Below are 21299 nucleotides of genomic sequence, written 5' to 3'. Positions count from 1 at the left end.
CTGTACGGCGAAGACACAATGAGCTGGCTATAACAAAACCTCGGGTTTTATCTGAAACCAGCCGAGCTAAAAATCACTGGAAAGTAAATATTTCACAAATACATGCACATTAGAAAATGACCAGTTTTGTTTTGAGAAAATCAAAGTCAATTTTGATCATTCCAAGTTTGATGTTTAATTCAAAATTCAAATAATACCATATTTTACGCAGTTTTCTAGGCAAACCTTCATTATCTCAAGCAGCAGTTTGTGACTCAGCAATTTCGTTTATACCTACTTCAGCTCTATATCATTGAAAGCCTAAGGCTTATTGGAACAATTTCTAGTCTGTTTCCTTGGTAGAACCAGCACTTGGTCTCTTTAGCAGAGATCGAGAGAACACTCCAACTGTGGGGATCAAACCTGTGACCTTGTCGCTAGATAGACACCATTTCCAATACACCATTATCCAATACCAAGCAATTAAACACTTTACCACTTAGATACATATTTTTACGCATTTGTAGTCCCTCAGAAAGTTAAATTTTATTAAAGGCCTTTCTTACTAACTCCAAGTTTTATAGGTTTCAGGTTTAACCCTTAGATACTGATGAGCAGCAAAAAGCATAAAATCTTAACAGACTGCGAGTTACTCGCAGGCTGTTCTGGTTTTATGCTGTTTGCACAAAGCCAATTCCACTTTGGCTTTGAGTGGGAAAAGGTTAAAAGAGGCATTTTAGACAGCCATAGATGTTTAATTAAAATATTTTCAATTTATCAATGTTTTCCAGTCAATTTACAATGATTTGAAGCTTTGATATGCAGGAATGAAACCGGATAAAACCAGAAATTGTGTTAATTTCATGACGCCACTTGAAATTGCAACATAATTTCAGAAGAAAAAAAACGTGAATGTTGTAAACAGAGAATTTTATGTGAAACTTCAAGAATACAATCTTATGAATAATGAAAATAAAAGCATTTAAAAAATTACATCATTAACAAAACAGTAAACCTGTCAAATTAGAAACAATGCTATATACAACCACCCAAATGTGACAGCAAGTATCTTTGCATAAGGCAGTGACGCGACCTGATTTGGTATTTTTATGCAAATGCTTTTTCACTAAGCCTGTTTTCGCCTTCTTCCTTATCTTTTAGTCCTGGTTGCTTTCCATCGGATGTTTTCAAGTCATTTGTTAGAATATCACACGAGACTGCAAAAAATAAACACATACAGGCATAACATTTGCTGAACTGCCAAAACACAGGTTTATATTGGGATTTATTTCAATTTGTAAAGTTTTTGGATGAATTCCAAAAGTAGGAATTACATTTTATGTTCATTTTACTAAACCTTCAAAAAGTGTGGTTAAAATATTTTTGTCCAAAAACACAGGGTGATTAACTGTCCTCAACTCCAGGGTCATATCTGGATACAACACCTTAGATAGAAGGCAGGGAATGGGGCCAGGGGTAAAGAGTCATGTGAAGAAGCAACAACTAGGCCTTGTTCTTAACCCTTTCCCACTCAGAAGCAATGTGGAAATGGCTTATGCAACCAGCAGAAAACCAGAAGAGCCTTGGAGTAACTCTCGTGCTGTTCAGGTTTTTTTCTGTTTGCTGCTCATCAGTATCTTACAGTTGGAAATGACGCCTGTACAACTTGAATCAAGTAAGAGAGGTTTATAATTTAATTTGATTTTCTAAGAGACTACAAACATGTTAAAGTGCGTCTCTGAGTGGTTATGAGTTAAAGATCTTCGTACTATTAAAGAGCTACTCACCTATTTTATAATCAGATAATTTGCCCTGGGTCACTACAGTCAATGTAGGGTACTCAACAATCTCCTTCTCCTGTAGGTTTTCTGCTAGTGTCTTCTTCAAGTCTAGTTGATAATAACTGAAATATTCAAAACAAGAGGATTTTAGGCCTTCGATCATTCTGAGACTTAAACAAAGAAACATAGGCCTTAATCACAAAAGACTTAAAGAAAAGGAGCATAGGCCTTAGGTCACCAGAGACTTAACGAAAAGATACATAGGCCTTAGGTCACCAGAGACTTAAAGAAAAAAAACATAGGCCTTAGGTCACCAGAGACTTAAAGAAGATACATAGGCCTTCGGTCACCAGAGACTTAAAGAAACAAGAGGGCCAAGATGGCCCTAGTTCGCTCACCTGAGAGGATTCGGTTCATTCAATCTTTACCAAATGTCAAACTTGACCTAGATATTGTCCAGACAAACATCCTGGTCAAGTTTCATCATAATTTCATCTGTGAGTCATGATCAATGTACCTTTAAAGTTTCATGGTCCTAGGCGTAAGCATTCTTGAGTTATCATCCGGAAACAATTTTTTCTAAGTTGAGTCACCGTGACCTTGAAAGCCATTGTGTGAATACGTTTTTTGGCACTGTGAACTTGACCTTTGACCTAGTGACAATAGGGGTCATCTGCAAGTCATGATCAATATACCTATGATGTTTCATGAACCTAGGCATAAGAATTCTTGAGTTATCATCCAGAAACCATTTTACTATTTCAGGTCACCGTGACCTTGACCTTTGACCTAGTGACCTGAAAATCAATAGGGGTCATCTGCGAGTCATGATCATTGTTCCTATGAAGTTTCATGATCCTAGGCATAAGCGTTCTTGAGTTATCATCCAGAAACCATTTTACTATTTCAGGTCTCTGTGACCTTGACCTTTGACCTAGTGACCTGAAAATCAATAGGGGTCATCTTCGAGTCATGATCAATGTACCTATGAAGTTTCATGATCATAGGCATAAGCATTCTTGAGTTTTGATCTGGAAACCATTTTACTATTTCGGGTCACCGTGACCTTGATCTTTGACCTAGTGACCTGAAAATCAATAGGGGTCATCTGTGAGTCATGATCAATGTACCTATGAAGTTTCATGATCCTAGGCCTAAGCGTTCTTGAGTTATCATCCGGAAACCATTTTACTATATCCGGTCATAGTGACCTTAACCTTGCGACCTGATAATCAATAGGGGTTATCTGCGAGACATGATCAATGTATCTATGAAGTTTCATGACCCTAGGCATAAGCGTTCTTGATTTATCATCCGGAAACCATTTTACTGCTTTGGGTCACCTTGACCTTTGACCTTGTGACCTGAAAATCAATAGGGGTCATTTGCGAGTCATGATCAATGTATCTATGAAGTTTCATGATCCTAGGCATAAGCGTTCTTGAGTTATCATCCGGAAACCATTTTACTATTTCGGGTCATCATGACCTTGACCTTTGACCTAGTGACCTGAAAATCAATAGGGGTCATCTGCGAGTCATGATCAATGTACCTATGAAGTTTCATGATCCTTGGCATAAGCGCTCTTGAGTTATCATCCGGAAACCATCTGGTGGACAGACAGACCGACATGAGCAAAACAATATACCCCCTCTTCTTCTCGAAAGGGGGGGGGGGCATAATGAGAAAACTTCCCCCCTCCCAGCAGCCATGTTATTCAACTGACCGGAATTATTTTTGAACTCAACTCTCATATCAAGGAAACAAATGTTCTGAGCAAATTTCATGAAAATTGGGCCAAAAATGTGACTTCTACTGTGTTCACGTGTTTTCACTATATACATATAGAGAAAAATGCCCCGCCCACTGGCGGCCATGTTTTTTCACCGATCCCGACCATTTTCAAACTCGTCCAAGATATCAATAAAACCAATGTTTTAACCAACTTTCATGATGATTGGGCAAAAATTGTGACTTCTAGAGTGTTTACAAGGTTTTTCTATAGCCAAATAGGGAAAACTGCCATTATATGTATAGAGAAAAATGCCCCCGCCCACTGGTGGCCATGTTTTTCAACGGATCGGAACCACTTTTGAACTCAACCAAGATATCATTAAGACAAACATTTGACAAAGTTACATGAAGATTGGGCAAGAAATGTGACTTCTACAGTGTTTACGAGGTTTTTCTTTTTTTTTACCTAGTGACCTAGTTTTTGACCCGGCACAACACAGTTTCGAACTCGGCCGAGATTTCATTGGGACAGAGCTTCTGACCAAGTTTCATGAAGATGGGACAAGAAATGTGGCCTCTAGAGTGTTTACAACCAAATGTTAACGGACGGACGGACATACAACAGACAAAGACCGGTCACAAAAGCTCACCTGAGCAATCAGGTGGGCTAAAAAAACATAGGCCTTAGGTCACCAGAGACTTAAAGAAAAGGAACATAGGCCTTAGGTCACCAGAGACTTAAAGAAAAGGAGCATAGGCCTTAGGTCACCAGAGACTTAAAGAAAAGATACATAGGGCCTTAGGTCACCAGAGACTTAAAGAAAAGGAACATAGGCCTAAGGTCACCAGAGACTTAAAGAAAAAAAACAGCAAAGGCCTTCGGTCACCAGAGACTTAAAGAAAAGGAGCATAGGCCTTAGGTCACCAGAGACTTATAAGAAAGGATACATAGGGCCTTAGGTCACCAGAGCCTTACAGAAAAGGAACATAGGCCTAAGGTCACCAGAGACTTAAAGAAAAGATACATAGGCCTTCGGTCACCAGAGACTTAAAGAAAAGGAGCATAGGCCTTAGGTCACCAGAGACTTATAAGAAAAGGAGCATAGGCCTTAGGTCGCCAGAGACTTAAAGAAAAGATACATAGGGCCTTAGGTCACCAGAGCCTTACAGAAAAGGAACATAGGCCTAAGGTCACCAGAGACTTAAAGAAAAGATACATAGGCCTTCGGTCACCAGAGACTTAAAGAAAAGGAGCATAGGCCTTAGGTCACCAGAGACTTAAAGAAAAGGAGCATAGGCCTTAGGACATCAGAGACTTAAAGAAAAGGAGCATAGGCCTTAGGTCACCAGAGACTTAAAGAATAGGAACATAGGCCTTAGGACATCAGAGACTTAAAAAAAAGATACATAGGCCTTACATGTAGGTCACCAGAGACTTAAAGAAACGGAGCATAGGCGAGCAAGGAAATGTTACACCGAGAGACAGGCAGACAGTGTGACTGCTTTATGCCATCTTACTTACCGGGGGAATACAAAGGTCGGGAAGCAATATGTGCCTAGTGTGCAACACATGCTTTATTAGTATTAATCAGAAAATTATAAACATGTCAGTACTGCACAAATTTAAAAAAAAAATGAGGAAAAATGTTACATCAAACTCTTTATTGATTTACCCATTTTTAATAATGATTATCCATACAAAACAATATTTATAACATTTTTCTCAATAAGGAGTGTTATTTTGCTTGCTTAAAACTAATGTTTACATAGTTTCTTCAATCTATGACAATAATTTTGAAAATCTTCATTTTTATAAGTATCAGAAGAGTTGATGAATATTTGCCACCTATCCTTATAAATTTTCATATCTGTGTTAATCGGATTTAGCCCCTCAATTTAAAAAAAAATAATTTTTTTTTAATTTTGAAAATTTGAGTCGCAAACTTTTTGAAATAGTGCAAAAACGGCAATTCTTAAAGAAGGAAAAAAAGCCCTTCTTATGCCCAATTATTACCTTGTATCTGATTGGGTGGCACCACGTCTCTCCATGAGCACCAGACAGCTAGGTTCCCTGTCCTCTACGAAGCGCTTCAATCGATGCCTCACTACGGGGTCTGCATCAACGCTAAAATGTTTGTCTAAAATATCTCCAAGAATGTGGGTCTCTGGCACTCTGAAACATAGCCCAACAGTAAAATATATTTTGAGCTTGAACCCTTTACAACTTAGATACGTATTTTGACACATTTAAAACTTGAATTTAGTAACAGAGGTCTTTAATTAAATGTAACTATCTAATGGACTACAAATGCGTCAAAATACGCATCTAAGTGGTAAAGGGCTAATACGAGAGAAAAACATAGAGGATATTCGTTGGATTCAGTGGATTATCGATTTTAATTCACAAGTGATCATAAAAAAGTAATATTTCCACGAGTGAAAAAATATATATCAGTAGACAAAAATATTTCTAAACTGCACTCGTCCTGCAGGACAAGTGCATTAAAATTTTCACTCGTCCTGCAAACACATGCACTTGTCCTTAAAATATGGGTGAAATGAAGATTGCAAAGGGCTGATATGACTAATAAAAGTTTCTTGTATCACTGCTAAATTGCTGCTTACTCAGTTGTTCATGCCAGCTGATCACAAAATAAATGTTAAGCAGTGAAATAAATTACTTTATTTATAAGACACACAATAAATAATTGAAGACAATTTTGTGTTTGCCGTTTTTCTAATACTCGCGTGCTTTCCGTTTCGGACGTTTGAACATCGCTACCGCCAACTTTAAAGAACGCTCGTATGTCAGACATTTTTCTGACGAAATTCAGACTGGTTTGAAACCGTACTTCGCGTTTAAATAATTCTTTAAAAATCAATACTTACAGTGAATGCATAGGTTGGTTCCCTGTCACCATGGACGCGCAAAGTTTACACCAAAAAGCCAATATTTACTGGGGACACAGTCTCGCATAACAACGTGCACCTGCTGTATGAAATTTACAATTACAATTTCCGGTTCATTCGCGATCTACTTTCGGAATAGATATGATTTAAGAAAATGATTTTATTTAATGAAAACAAGTCTTACTCGTCAGAAAATACATATTTTAACATCAGCTTTTTTCACTCGTCCTGTAGGACGAGAGCTTTAGGGAAATTCGCTCGTCCTTTCGAGATTTTACTCGTCAATACGAGCGGACGAGTGGTATTTTTGTCCCCTGTATATTTTATGATCACAAGTGAATAAAAATCGATATTCCACCGAATCCAACAAATTTTCTTTTTATTTTATGCTTTGTATCACAGTTTATATACATTGTTAAAGATTATAACTAAAGAATTTCGCTGAAATAATGATGTCATTTCGTCCAAAAAATGATGTCATTTCACAGTAAACAATGAAAATTATCGATAATTTTCACTGATATTTTTCATTGTTTGAAACAGTAAAATTATCAGTTTTAATTCACTGATATTTCTCTATAAACCACTGGAAAGCATAAAATAAAAGAAGCATTATACAGGGTACACATATTTATTATACAGCTTTAATTGTAGTGTTAAACATGTTCAAACTGTGTTTGATATTTATACAGCTTTAATTGTAGTGTTAAACATGTTCAAACTGTGTTTGATATTGCTGAAAACCTCCAGAGCATGGTTACCTTCTATCAATGGTGGAGTATTCAACCTCTGGGAAGCGCCATTCCACCTGCCACAAGATGGTCTTCAGTCTGCAAACAATGAAAGAATTGATGCCTTTCATATTGTGGGAACATCCAGAAATTAGAAAAGCTAAAATAAGGTTTTCAAAATGTGGTCTCTTCTACAAATGAACCAGGTGTAGGTGCAAAGTTTCCTCCTTGATTAGCTTCTTAATTACTGTAAGATGCACATTTTTCTAGTTTATTTTGTAATTCTTATTGAAACCTTCAATTGGGAATTTTGGAATTTTAGGAAGTCATACAGATAATGGATCAAACATATGCTTTTTTAGATTGGGAAAGAGTCAGAATTTTAGCATCAAAAGAGACCTTGAGGAAGGCCAGAATATTGAAGTCAGTACACTGAATAAGTACACTAAAGTCAGTACACTGAAGTAAGTACACTAAAGTAAGTACACTGAAGTCAGTACAATAAAGTTAGTACACTGAAATCAGTAGATTGAAGTAAGTACACTAAATTCAGTACATTGAAGTCAGTACACTGAAGTCAGTACACTAAAGTCAGTATACTGAAGTCAGTACACTGAAGTCAGTACACTGGAGTCAGTACACTAAAGTCAGTACATTGAAGTCAGTACACTAAAGTCAGTATACTGAAGTCAGTACACTGAAGTCAGTACACTGGAGTCAGTACACTAAAGTCAGTACATTGAAGTCAGTACACTAAAGTCAGTATACTTAACTTGTCTTAAGTCAGTACAATGAAGTAAGTACAGTCTAACCTGTCAATAAAGACCGCTTAAGGGATTTGGTCGTTGTGGTCTTTGTTCACAGGTGGTCTTTATTCGCAGGGTCTATTGAAACTTTGCAAAATATGCTAGTAGGATTGTAACAGGTACCTGATCTATGTATGTGCTCTATTGCTTGAATGGTTGAATACTAATGCATGTATAATGTCATAAAGGATTGAAAACACAGTTTTGATTTTATATTTATTATTTCAATTTTCTTATGTTTTTTTAATTATTTATTTCATTAATCATATCATGTATAAATAACTAATGACATACATGAATATGTACTTGAACTGACAAATTCCGTATCGATAATCTTTGCACGTCTTATCACGGAGAAATTTAAGATAGGAATGAATATCAAAATGTATGTTTGTAATTGGCATTGTAATTGTAACAAACCATAAATTTCCTTAATGAGTTGATGAAAGCCCCAAACTTTTGTTTGATATTTTCCGCAATTAGTACATTATTCACGAGTCACTAAAATACAAAGGCAACTTTTTACACTTTCGACAAACTGATAAATGCATAAAAGAAGAAGGCGGCTTCCAATAAGCAATGTGTGTCAAGTAAACAAACAACTGCTATCATGTGCAGTAAACTTTCACTTGCTAATATCTCCATAGCAACCGACGAGTCTACTGGTTAGATGTTTATCACGTGACAATCACTGCGTCATAATGGCCATTTTTGTTATTGAACGTTGCGAAATCGTTGATTGTTATGATTGAAGTGGTCTTTGTTAGGTATCAAAATGGACCTTTGGGAATGTAAAATGGCGGTCCTTGGTCTTTGTTCGCAGGTGGACTTTATTCGCAGGTACAATATATAGTGAAATCGTTTGGGAGGAAATCGTTGTAAGGTGGTCGCTGGGATAGGTTGGACTGTACACTTATGTCATTAAAATCAGTGAACAGAAGACAGTACTCTGAAGTCAGTACTCTAAATTCAGTACATCTAAGTCAATTAACTCAATTCAGTGTCAGTACATTGAAGTCAGTACACTGAAGTAAGTACACTGAAGTCAGTACACTTCAGTCAGTACACTGAAGTCAGTACACTAAATTCAGTACACTTAAGTCAGTACACTGAAATCAGAACATTGAAGTCAGTTCATTAAGTCAGTACACTGAAGTCAGTACATTAAAGTCAATACACTGAAGTCAGTATATTAAAGTCAAAACACTGAAGTCAGAACACTGAAGTCAGGGTCACACGAAACAAGTATTTTTCACCTGTGTTGGTACATAGTGCTGTTATGCTTCCTCTTAGACATTGGATACGGCATCAGCCGCAGGCGCACCTTCCTGTTACGTGCCTGATTCTCTAGAACTTTCAACTAGAAAAAGGGGAAAGAAATCTATTGAGCCTTGCTTTACAACAACAGGGCTTAATGCGTCTGCATAAAGTGTCATCCCAGATTAGCCTGTTATCAGGGATGACACTTTCTGCCTAAACTGGATTTTTCCCATAAAAAGCTTTCCTGGATGATACTTTAGGCACATGCATTAAGCCCCGTTTTCCCAGAGAGAGGCTCAATTAGTTATTATCCTAACTTATTGAAGGCACATGAATTCGCAGTAATCTTATTACAATGCTGCACACAAAATACTGACATGCTATCCCATATGCTACAAGGCTTAACACCATAAGGACACAGGTCTGGGGGCCGTTTCATCAAACATCGTACGACAAATTGAGAATACGATACGAATTTCAATGAAACATTATTTTAAAAGACCGAAGCATATTATTACTAACTTCGAGTAAAATCATGTATTTCATTATTGTCTCACCCGTGGCTTATATCTTGCGGAGCTAAATATCAACAGCTAGTATATTTTCAGTTTTTAAATTTCAGTCGTAAATTAAGATTGTCGTACGACCTTTGATGAAACGGGCCCCAGGAGTACAATATAGATTTTTTTAGAGACTGTGCTTGGTGCTAACATAAAAATGCAGTCATATATCATTTTAATTTATTAATTAATGCACAAATAACATTTTACTTAATATTGTTAATCTTTAAGTATTATAAGGGTCAATTCAGCACCAACAAGACCTGTGTTTGTGAAACACAATGACCCCTACTGTGCTTTGAAGCCACACAGCAGCTATTTTAGAGAAAAAAGTCTAAGGCCCCTAACTTCGGCAAAAATCTATGAACCGGAACAAAACTCCCAATTCATCTGTTAAGTCATGTAGGTTGATTCACATACCAAAAATCAGCTAAATATCTGAAAGCGTTTTGTAAAAAACCCTCAGGAAAACAGTTACTATAGAGAAGAAAGTCCAAGGACATAACTTCACAAAAATCAATGGACTGCTTCAAAACTCACACTTCATTTGTTAGTCATGTAGGTAGACTCAAAGACCAAGAATCAGCTAAATAACTGAAAGCGTTGCGTAATTAACTCCGGAATGCCGGACAGATAGACGGATGGATGGACAGACCGCCTGCTAAATGCCATCCTACCAGGGGAATAAATATTGCTCATGGTTATTCATGGCAATCTTTGCTATTTTTCTTACAAAATTTGGTTTGTTGCTTGTTCTTTTCAGCTGATCTCTTGAAGCATTGCTGTTCTTCCTGCCACAATCTTCTAGGAATCTGTAGTCTGCGAAGGCAATACATAAATACTTTTTACATGTTGTTTGCTTCTTTGATACACTAAAACACTCACATCCATGGGGGCCTAACATTTCCTTAGGAAGGACATTTAAGAGGTAAAAATAATGGAATATACCACTATTAGAAAATTATAAAAATTTGACTTCACCTCATCATTCAAACATTTCAGTCAAAGATTTGCTTTTCACATGTATTTGCATTTACTTTTTAACCAAACATAAGCATAAATAGGGCATGTAATTTGTATATATTAACCCATTATGCCTAGCGTCTAGAAAAAAGGCCTTGGCAAACAGCATGGACCCAGATAAGACGCTGCATGATGCATGATGTGATGTGATTTTTCTCAGACAGAAATTGAGAAAATTTTATTTTTTTCCCTATTGGGAAAGTGTCCTTTTTTGGTACTTTTAAAGTAGGGAAAAAATCGCTGGATCTATATGGATAGCATGACCATGTGTGGCTGCTAAAGTGCCCTTTTGACAAAAAAAGCACCTTGCCCTTTACTCTTTCAGTGCTGGAACCGAATTTTGAAGGCCTTTGCAAACAGTTTGGATCCAGATGAGAAGCCACAGAACGTGGCATCTCATCAGGATCCAAACTGTTTGCCATTCTGATAGTATTCATTGAAAACAAATCAAAGAAAATGCTAATTTTAGAAATTCAGCTGACAACATTTTAGCAGACAACAAATTTCCCAGCATTCAAAGGGTTAACAAACAATAGAAGGTTACACTGCATGTGAATGATATGCACTTTTTTCAGTATGCAAACAAGCCTTCGCTGGGAACAAACCATTTAAAAGATGTCTGTCGTTAAACTCTGTTACGGCAATGAAGGCAGTTTTATCTCGCAACCCGGAGCACCCGGATGTTTCCTTGTGTTGGCGAACACATTTCAGGCAACAGGTTTGTAGCTCACACCTTGGGCAGCGATACTTTGCCTCCACTTCTGAGCACACTTCACACCTAAAAACAAAAACCAAGTAAATGGTGATACATGAAGTTACAGATAATTCCTATAATTAGACAAGTGCCTAAACCTTTCTGTATTCAGTGTTCATTTTTGTTTAAATTTGGGTCTGGTTTGGAGACCCCATTGTAATGGAAAAAAGTATACATTTTTCCCAAATGGGACCTTATACTTCCTGAAGATTTCCAATAAAAAAAGTCTCAACATTCAGCTCATCTCCTACCAAGATCTATAAATTGACCATTAGTAAATATGATATTGAAATCACTTGTATATACTCAATCTTTAAGTATTTGTAAAAAAAACCACATTTTACTAATTTCCCAATTTTTGTAAAAACAACGTGACTTTTACCTGCTCCATTTACAAAATAAAAAAATTCCCACTAGTCGTCCAAAAAAATCCCATAAGGAAGGAAAGTTGCATTAATAAAGTTCCAAATGCACATTATTTGCAATTAAACAAACAAAATGAGCAGCTGAAACTGAACATTTCATGTAGGGTATTTTGACAGTCACTATAAACTGTATTATACAGCACAAAAAAGGTTATGTAACCCTCTTCACATTTAGTGGAAACATTTTACACTACAATTTCAATGGAATATCCATATTATTTGAAAATTGTGTAGTGTAATGTTCATAATATCCATTTTCATATTGCTCTCCAATGACCATTACATTTTCTTATGTGCACTCTTGATAGACACATGGATCTATCATTTGAATCTGTAACAGTGGTAGTTAACCCTTTACCCCATAAGAAGCAATGTGAAAATGGCTTTTGCAACCAGCATAAAACCAGAACAGCCTGCGAGTAACTCACATTCTGTTCAGGTTTTATGCATCTGCTGATTAATGCTGCTCATCAGTAACTAAGGGTTGGAAATGAAGCCTTTCAAACTTGAAACTAGAAAGACTGGTCTTTAATTACATGCAACTTTCTAAGGGACTACAAATGCGTCAAAATACGTATCTTAGTAGTAAAGGGTTTATAAATACCAAGTGCACTCATTAATTAAATCTGTCACAACATGGCATATCATGTGTAAGTTCATTAGAAATTTAACCCTTTGAGCGCTGGAACCGGATTTTTAAGGCCTTTGCAAACAGTTTGGATCCAGATGAGACGCCACAGAATGTGGCGTCTCATCAGGATCCAAACTGTTTGCCATTCTGATAGTATTTTTTGAAAAAAAATCGAAGAAAATGCTGCTTTTAGAAATTCAGCAGAAGACATTTTAGCAGACGACAAATTTCCCAGCATGCAAAGGGTTAATATAGAATATTGGTGGGTAGGACGGTTTGCATAATATCCTTCTTGAATATTTGACAAGTACTGTACACACAATTCTTCTTTTTTCACTGGAAACCTTTTTCTTTTGAACACTGAACAGTATACTATATATTCTTGAAAAATTAATCACATGACTTTTCTGGAATATTCTGTGTTTAAAACAGACCTAATGACAACATTTGGATTCAATCAGAAATGATTTTTATGTTAAATGATTAGTTGGAATATTTAAGGATTAGTTTAAATGAATGAAAAATATTGTGTACAAATGTGAGTTTGTATAATTATCGTTTGTATTGCCATAAACACTTAAATTAGGTCATCTGTTGAATGAAATTGTGTATGCAAATTAAATAACATGTGACTTAGGCCAAGCATGTGCAACATGCATATTTAAACAGGAAAATGTGTTATTGTCGAAAAAAAACAACTGACAGTACTGTTATGTATTTTACCCCTTACACAAATAGGTAATTGTTTCACCAAGACAAGTGGAGTTGAAGGGTCAGTTTACATCAAATGTGGAAATGGTAGATTTGTTATATTGCTAATATTTAAATGACTTTTTATCTATGAAATATGAAGTTCGAACCGCAGCAGGGGTCTCATTAGGATTTTAACCTTTTGCATGCTGGGAAATTTGTCGTCTGCTAAAATGTCGTCTGCTGAATTTCTAAAATTAGCATTTTCTTCGATTTTTTTTCCAAAGAATACTATCAGAATAGCAAACAGTTTAGATCCTGATGACTGATGAGACGCCATGTTCTGTGGCGTCTCATCTGGATCCAAACTGTTTGCAAAGGCCTTCAAAATTCGGTTCCCGCACTGAAAGGGTTAAAACAGGAGTCCTTGAACTACTAACTCGGAAAAAGTAGGAGTCCACAAGGAAACAAGAGGGCCATGGTGGCCCTGTATCTCTCCACTGTTTTTTATGCAAAAAAAGCGTGCAATACGCATGGGTTGAAATGTACTCAAGCATGTAACTTTCTCTTTCTATCCCTCGTCCCACTGGGCACTTAAAGTTGGAAGGGTGAGCATTTTTTATGTATGAAAAACGTTACTACGGTGTTAAATAAACAGACTAAAAAGTCCGGGAATTGTCGCACAGGTCCTTTGCTTAAAATGTAGAAACATTTATCTCTCTAAAAGATATTGTCGTTCTTTCTATTTCACATATTTTCAGATGCTGAAGATAAAATCTACGCATGTTCTACAAGATTAATGAAAGTTCCTTCAGTCAATCATGAATCTTTTTCCAAAATTCCAAAAAGTGTTTGTAGGTTTTAAAGTTTCTGTTAGTTATATAGTTCATGACATATGCATAATACCTAATGATGTAGATCACCTGAACTTTACTTCACTCTTGAGGCATTAGTGAGTATAGCAGGATTGTTAACGTGGTGAAGAAATTGTTTATTGTACAAAGAAGATATTTGCCTGAGGAAACATAAAGTTACAAGTTTTTCAGGTTCATGAGGTGCCGAAAGGCAGTAGGAATTATAACTTAGTAGAGGTTCTTTGTTAAACAAAGTAAATGTTTATGAGACAAAAAATTGAATTATAATTTATCAAGATGTTGCGATCATGGCAACACTACTTAGTACTTGCATATGGCGTGAGGTTTAAAGAGATATCATGACAAACAATTAACTTGACCTCACTTTCCTTTACTTTTTCCATCTGACATTGGTTACCTGTCATGTTTGTTTTTGAAAAATACTAGGATATTGCCATATATTGAAATAAGGTATCTGACCTATTCTCTGATAGGTAGCTAGTAATATACTTAGCTGCAGTCATGTTATAAACAAGGGGATTGTTCACGGCATTGGTAGAATATACTTTTAATAGATACATCTTTTTTAAGTTGGATTCTCCTTACTTTTTTGCTACTGAATATTAAAATCACTTAATTTCAATGTAACACTTTGTTGTTAAGTTTATCTTGAACAAATATTTTTTGCAATCTGTTTATAAATCATAAAAAGATGTCATTCAATTTTTTTTTTATATAAATAGGGCCTATTATAAAACAAGAATTTTGAGAATGTTAACATAAAAGAATAATACTAACCATTTGGTGAAAACAAACAAAACAATACATTTTTTTTATAAAATGTTATATACAGACAAGGTTAATGGACTAAATATTAACAAACACACCTGAGTGTTCTTCTTGTGTTTATGATGTATTAAACTGAGTTAAATTAATATATATATAGTTTGTTTACCTTTCAATATCTTGCATTTCACATCTTTAGTTCAATGCTATTTCAATTAACTGAACAGCGTGACAAACATAATAAAGCAGAATATGCATATGAATCTGATTATACACAGATCCACTATCATATAAATCAAATCATGTTTGTCTATTTCCATGTTCGAAAGATACTCTTCTAAATTGTTTTACTTCGCGAGTAGACTGAACTCCCAATTTGCAAACAGAAACACTGGTTTCCGTGACACAAATTCACTGTGCACATTTCGAAACAAAATATGTGTTTTTTGTATCTAAAACGTAGTATTTTTCGTTGACAAACACATTTCATTATTGCTATCAAAATATATGATGTCAGTCGTTAATTCGATTGATATTTGTCATTTCAATAATCTTAATTTTCGGTTCACAACGGCGCCATTTTCAAACGAAATACCAAACACATTTTATGAAAAGCGATTTTAATTGGAAGATTGGGAAACAACAGCCAATTATATCGCTCATTTTAAAAATGCTTAGGCAGAATCTACCAGTGTAAAATGCGGAGAGATTTCGCGGGCCGCGGATATATTAAGCATATGTTCCTTTTTGTGACCCCCGGGGCAGGGTCAAATTCGACCCCAGGGGCATAATTTGAACAAACTAAGTAGAGAACTATTAGATGTCACTACACACCGAATTTGGTAGCCCTAGGCCCTACAGTTATGGACAAGAAGATTTTTAAAGTTTCCAAAAAAAAAGGCTTTATTTAAGCATTTGTTCAATTTTGTGACCCCGGGGCAGGGTCAAATTTGACCCCAGGGGCATAATTTGAAGAAATTTGGTAGAGGACTATTAGATGTCTCTACATATCCAATTTGATAACCCTAGGCCCAATGGTTATGGACGAGAAGATTTTGAAAGTTTTCACAAAATAGTCCTTATATAAGCAAATTTTCAATTTTGTGACCCCCAGGGCGGGGTCAAATTTGACCCCAGGGGCATAATTTGAACAAATTTGATAGAGGTTAACCCAAGGAACATTCCTGAGAAATTTCATCAGAATTGGACCAGTACTTTAGGGAAGAAGATGTTTAAAGAAAAAGTTAACGGACGGACGCACGCACGCACAACGGACACAGGGCCATGACATAACCTCGCTGGCCTCTGGCCAGTAGAGCTAAAAAATAGGAGTCCCAATGAATAGTGCAAACACCTTTTTTCAGCAAGTTTCAGCGAACAATTCATTTAAATAAAGAATGAAAATAAAATAATACATAATATAATTGTTGGTTTCATTATTAAAAACCCAAATATAAAATGTACTTTAGGAATCCCACTTATTACGTTCTCTTTACTGTTTCTTAAATGAAAAATCATGTAAAAAACAATAAAATAAACAACTCTTTTGAGGCAAGTGTGCATAAAAGTGCTTAATATATTTACATGCACACCCCAGTTATATACATAAACAAAATATTTTGAAACATTTGAAACAACAATAAAACCAGTTCAGTACATAAGTCTTTGACAATAAAAAAAGTGTTACCAGATGACATCAATTAAACCTATGCCTAACAAGGGACAAAATTGTCACAAAACCAGGTTTTCATTGTGAAAAAAAATCTGATAAAGGGAGACAACTCAAACTGAACTTTTGAAATGAACAAACAAAATTAACCCCCTTTGTAAGTTTGTTTTAAAATAAATATATTTTTAGTCGTGGCGACCTTGACATTGGAGATATTGACGTGATTCTTTCGTGCGACACACCGTCCCATGATGGTGAACAAATGTGCCAAATGATTTTAAAATCTCATAATGAATGACATAGTTATAGCCCAGACAAGCTCATTTATGGCTATTTTTTACCTTTGAACTCAAAGTGTGACCTTGAACTTGGAGATATTGGCGTAATTTTTTCGCGCGACACACCGTCTAATGATGGTTAACAAATGTGCCAAATGATTTTAAAATCTCACAATGAACGACAAAGTTATGGCCCGGACAAGCTTGTTCCGCCCGCCCGCCAGCCAGCCAGCCAGCCAGCCCGCCCGCATTCGCCAATCTAATAACCAGTTTTTTCCTTCGGAAAACCTGGTTAACAAGATGTGTTTGTGAAACACAATGTCCCCCTATATGATGTTTGACCTTGTAGGATGACCTTGACCTTGTGAAGGATGACCTTGACCTTTCACCACTCAAAATGTGCAGGTCCATGAGATACACATGCATGCAAAATATCAAGTTGCTATCTTCAATATTGCAAAAGTATTCATAAAATAAGCGATTTGGGCCACATATATTTGACCTCTGACCTTGAAGGATGACCTTGACCTTTCACCACTCAAAATGTGCAGCTCCATGAGATGCACATGCATGCCAAATATCAAGTTGCAATCTTCAATATTGCAAAAGTATTTATAAAATAAGCGTTTTGGGCCACATATATCTGACCTCTGACCTTGAAGGATGACCTTGACCTTTCACCACTCAAAATGTGCAGCTCCATGAGATACACATGCATGCCAAATATCAAGTTGCTATCTTCAATATTGCAAAAGTATTCATAAAATGAGCGATTTTGGCCACATATATTTGACCTCTGACCTTGAAGGATGACCTTGACCTTTCACCACTCAAAATGTGCAGCTTCATGAGATACACATGCATGCCAAATATGAAGTTGATTTCTTCAATATAGCAAAAATTATTGCAAAATGTTAAAGTTGGCGCAAACAGACAGACCAACAGACCAACGGACCAACAGACAGGGCAAAAACAATATGTCCCCCACTACTATAGTGGGGGACATAAAAAACTGAGAGTGGGGCCAGTTTCTAGGAAGTTAAAAGTGTACATTTGTAACACATCAGCAAGTGGGATTTCAAAGTGCATTTATCAATACAACATTACTGGAAGCATGCTCATACTGTCAGATAAAGCATCAGGGCTTAGCTCCCTAGAGGATGGGATGTGGGAAAACTATCAAACTATTTAGAAACATTAGGGCATCTGATTAATTGGATTTTAAACAGGTGTGAGGAAATGAATTGAGTTGGCTTGCATTAAAATTGGAGGTTGCTTTACAGGTTTTGTTTGTTAATGGATTGACTTGAAGAACACAGTTATGCAAAAAGGTGTGTCCTGGAGACTCTAAATTGGTTTCAAATAAGCTTCATTTTTCAAATTTATCATTTTTCAAATTTATCATTTTTCAAATTTATGCATACAAATACCCTTGATTAAGCATTTACGAGAGACCTGAAGCCCTGTGCAGGAATCTTTAAGAAAGAAAAATACTCTACAAACTTATATATACAAAGGATACAACTGTCAAATTTTCTGCCAAACACCATGGTCTGAACAATAGCAAAAAAAAACGCTTCCAAAAGCAACAATTACACCAAATGAACTCGGTCAAGATTTTTGAATATTTACACTCTTCCAAATTTTGACATAGTAATGTCAACAAGACTAGTGTGTTGAAACATTGTCATGTTTTTTTATGGGTTCATGCAAAGGATAACGTAGATAGGTTTCCATTCAGGTAAATTTAATGTGTTTTTATAGTTTATTCAAAGCTTTCCTAAATTGGTCATGATCAATGTCTGTTTAGTGATGCGCACTGATCAGCTGTGAAGAACTGCAGTTGTGTTTAGGAAGGAGTGCATATGGACACACAGAGCTATCACAGCAAAAATTATCAAAGTCTCTGGGAGTCTGTTAATCACTTATTTTCATAGTATTAGCCATCCTTATAGCATAGTGTCTTTAACGAAAAACCCTTAAGAAGTGCTGGAAAGTTAATGTTTTTTTATTTTTTGAAGTTATAATTTATTTAGGTTATCCATGACTATTACAACCATCATTTTAATGATTTCCGGTGTTAATTTAAACCTATTTTTTTTAGCTTGATTGCATAGAAAGCCTAAGCTTTATTTGAAACGCTCTCGAGTCCATTTCCTGGGACTAGAACCAGTACTTGGTGTCTATGGGGTAAATCTAAAGAAAGCTCTCACAGTGGGGATCCAACCCATGACCTCCCGGTCGTTAGGCGGACACCATATCCACTACACCAGTGTTCATTGGAAAGCAGGTCATGTTTATTCTAGGGTGATGCTATGAGTTTTAAATTACGTTACACACAATTATGTTAGTTTGGTTATGGATTAGTAGTAGCTTTATCAACTGTTTTATATGCCGCTTAAAAAAAAAATATTTTAAGAACAACATGAGCTTCATTTTTTCATTAAGATACTATTTTTAGAACAAGCAAATGGGCAAAGTAACAAACATTTATAACAACCATCAGAAAAGCCAACATTATGAGAACCATTGAACATGAATTGATACACATTACTACAGGGAGCTAAATCTAGCCAGTATTTTGTCAAAACAATGCCAATTTAAATGATGTTTTCGTTGTTATGTGCAAGAATACACATTTGACTGAAGATTACCATATAATAGCATGTTTTTGTATTTGTTCACTTCCAAAATTCGTATGTTGACATTAAGAGGGTCAATACTAAGGCTGTAACGAATACACTAGGTGACGAATACGATACGTATCACGAATACAGGGTGGCGAATACGAATATTTATTCGCAAATAATAATTTCATTGAAAAAAGTAATACTGACAACTTGACATGACATTATATAGTATGACACTATGAGCATTTGTCAATTTGATTAATTGAGTAATGAGTATCATTGCATACTGAAAATATGAAATATAACACTTTGAAATAACAAAACACTGACTAGAACTGCTTAAACTTTGAGCACAGTTTTGAAAACATGACTAGTACCAATAAAATCCTTGAGTAGAACAATTAAGCAACTTGACATGTATTTGGCAGGCGGGTCAACAATATCAATAGCATTCCCGTTGCTAGGCTCCATGTTTGTTGATAAGTTGCATAATCATTGTCGTAAAGATAAACAACAAAGAAATTCCATCTGCTAATCGATCTATTGACATCAAATCACTCGTATTTACCTAAATAAACATTAAACAACCATCGAAAGATTTTTTAATTCAATGTCATAAATATTCAATCGTTCCCCGCCATTTTTGTTGATAATCTCACTGTGTAACATAGTGGGTGGGGTAAACATGATGAACAACGCCGAAATAAGAAGAAGAACATTTAAATATAGGGGTTTATTGTATGAACCTTTATTTGTAAGGTAAGATAAGATGATTAAACTTTCAAATTCGAAACCGCGTTGTTTGTATTCGTCAAATATTCCGTTCGCGAGGTGGCGAATAACGAATATGATTCGTCCACAGCCATATTCGAGTAATTCGAATATTCGAATGTATCGTTACAGCCCTAGTCAATACTAGGGATAGACATGCTATATGGACTAGTTAGTCAATATAAACGTACTCCCAGACCCTTTGATGATTTTTGATATGGCGGCTCTGGGAGTACATATGCACTCTTTCATAAACACAATCGCAAATCTGCGCACAGATTTTGTGCGCATCACTAAAAAGATATCGTTTGTTACCAATTTAATAAGGAAAGCGATGAATAAACTTAAAAAACACATTAAATTAACCTGAATGGCAGCCTACAGACATTATCCTTTGCATGCATTTTCATTTTGAAATTTCTAACAGTGTAAATATTGGACGACTGTCGACATCGTTATTGACTCGAGGGTACATCAGATGTCATGATGTGCAAAAGATTGGTACACTGCAACCTAACCGATTAAAACACTTCCCAATATGGTGGATAAAGCCAGGAAAGAATAACAAAGTGAATAAAAAGCAAGTATTTCTTGCTTTAATGGTACCATTTGCACGAGTTTGTGCTTTAGACAGGTAAACGTTGATAAGAGTTTTCAGTATCAGTGTTCCATAGCAGTTACATTGGTGATCAAATTTTGCACCTTTGGACAAAACACGGCGCATTGCAACTCTCAGCAACCCTTTGGGTTATAAAGCTGAGACTTGAATTATTCAATTTGTTGCAACTAATTGACTAGTTTGTGCACATGTTGTTTATGTTATATAAATTAGTAACATAAACAACATGTGCACAAACACATACAGTCGATTGGTGTATAACAGATAGCTAAGGACTTCGAGTCTCATTTCAACGTAAACACCATGCATTCAGTAATTAAACCATTAAACCTAGATACACACATGTCTTTCCTACTGAAACATGCCAGCGGTTTAAAATTTCCGAAAAAATATTGTTTGTTTACAGCG

The 21299-nt window shown here is 35.8% G+C and overlaps 1 protein-coding gene across 2 annotated transcripts in view; it reads right to left on the bottom strand.

The window, feature by feature from the left end:
* Nucleotides 1-966: 966 nt before the first annotated feature.
* LOC127838402 (box C/D snoRNA protein 1-like) overlaps nt 967-21299 on the bottom strand; it is a 380290-nt gene continuing 359957 nt past the window's right edge. For both annotated transcript variants that reach the window (XM_052366132.1, XM_052366131.1), the window contains exons 3-9: nt 11390-11562; nt 10495-10580; nt 9198-9301; nt 7166-7234; nt 5509-5667; nt 1767-1882; nt 967-1196 (exon numbers count right to left, since the gene is read on the bottom strand). In XM_052366132.1, coding sequence (XP_052222092.1) covers nt 1087-1196; nt 1767-1882; nt 5509-5667; nt 7166-7234; nt 9198-9301; nt 10495-10580; nt 11390-11562 — 817 coding nt within the window. In that variant the 3' untranslated portion in view covers nt 967-1086. The remainder of the gene's footprint in view (nt 1197-1766; nt 1883-5508; nt 5668-7165; nt 7235-9197; nt 9302-10494; nt 10581-11389; nt 11563-21299) is intronic.

Source organism: Dreissena polymorpha, chromosome 7, assembly GCF_020536995.1.
Source record: "Dreissena polymorpha isolate Duluth1 chromosome 7, UMN_Dpol_1.0, whole genome shotgun sequence".
Taxonomy (NCBI): Eukaryota; Metazoa; Mollusca; class Bivalvia; order Myida; family Dreissenidae; genus Dreissena; species Dreissena polymorpha.
Note: the sequence above shows the minus strand (reverse complement) of the source record. Positions and strands in the feature narration are given on the sequence as shown.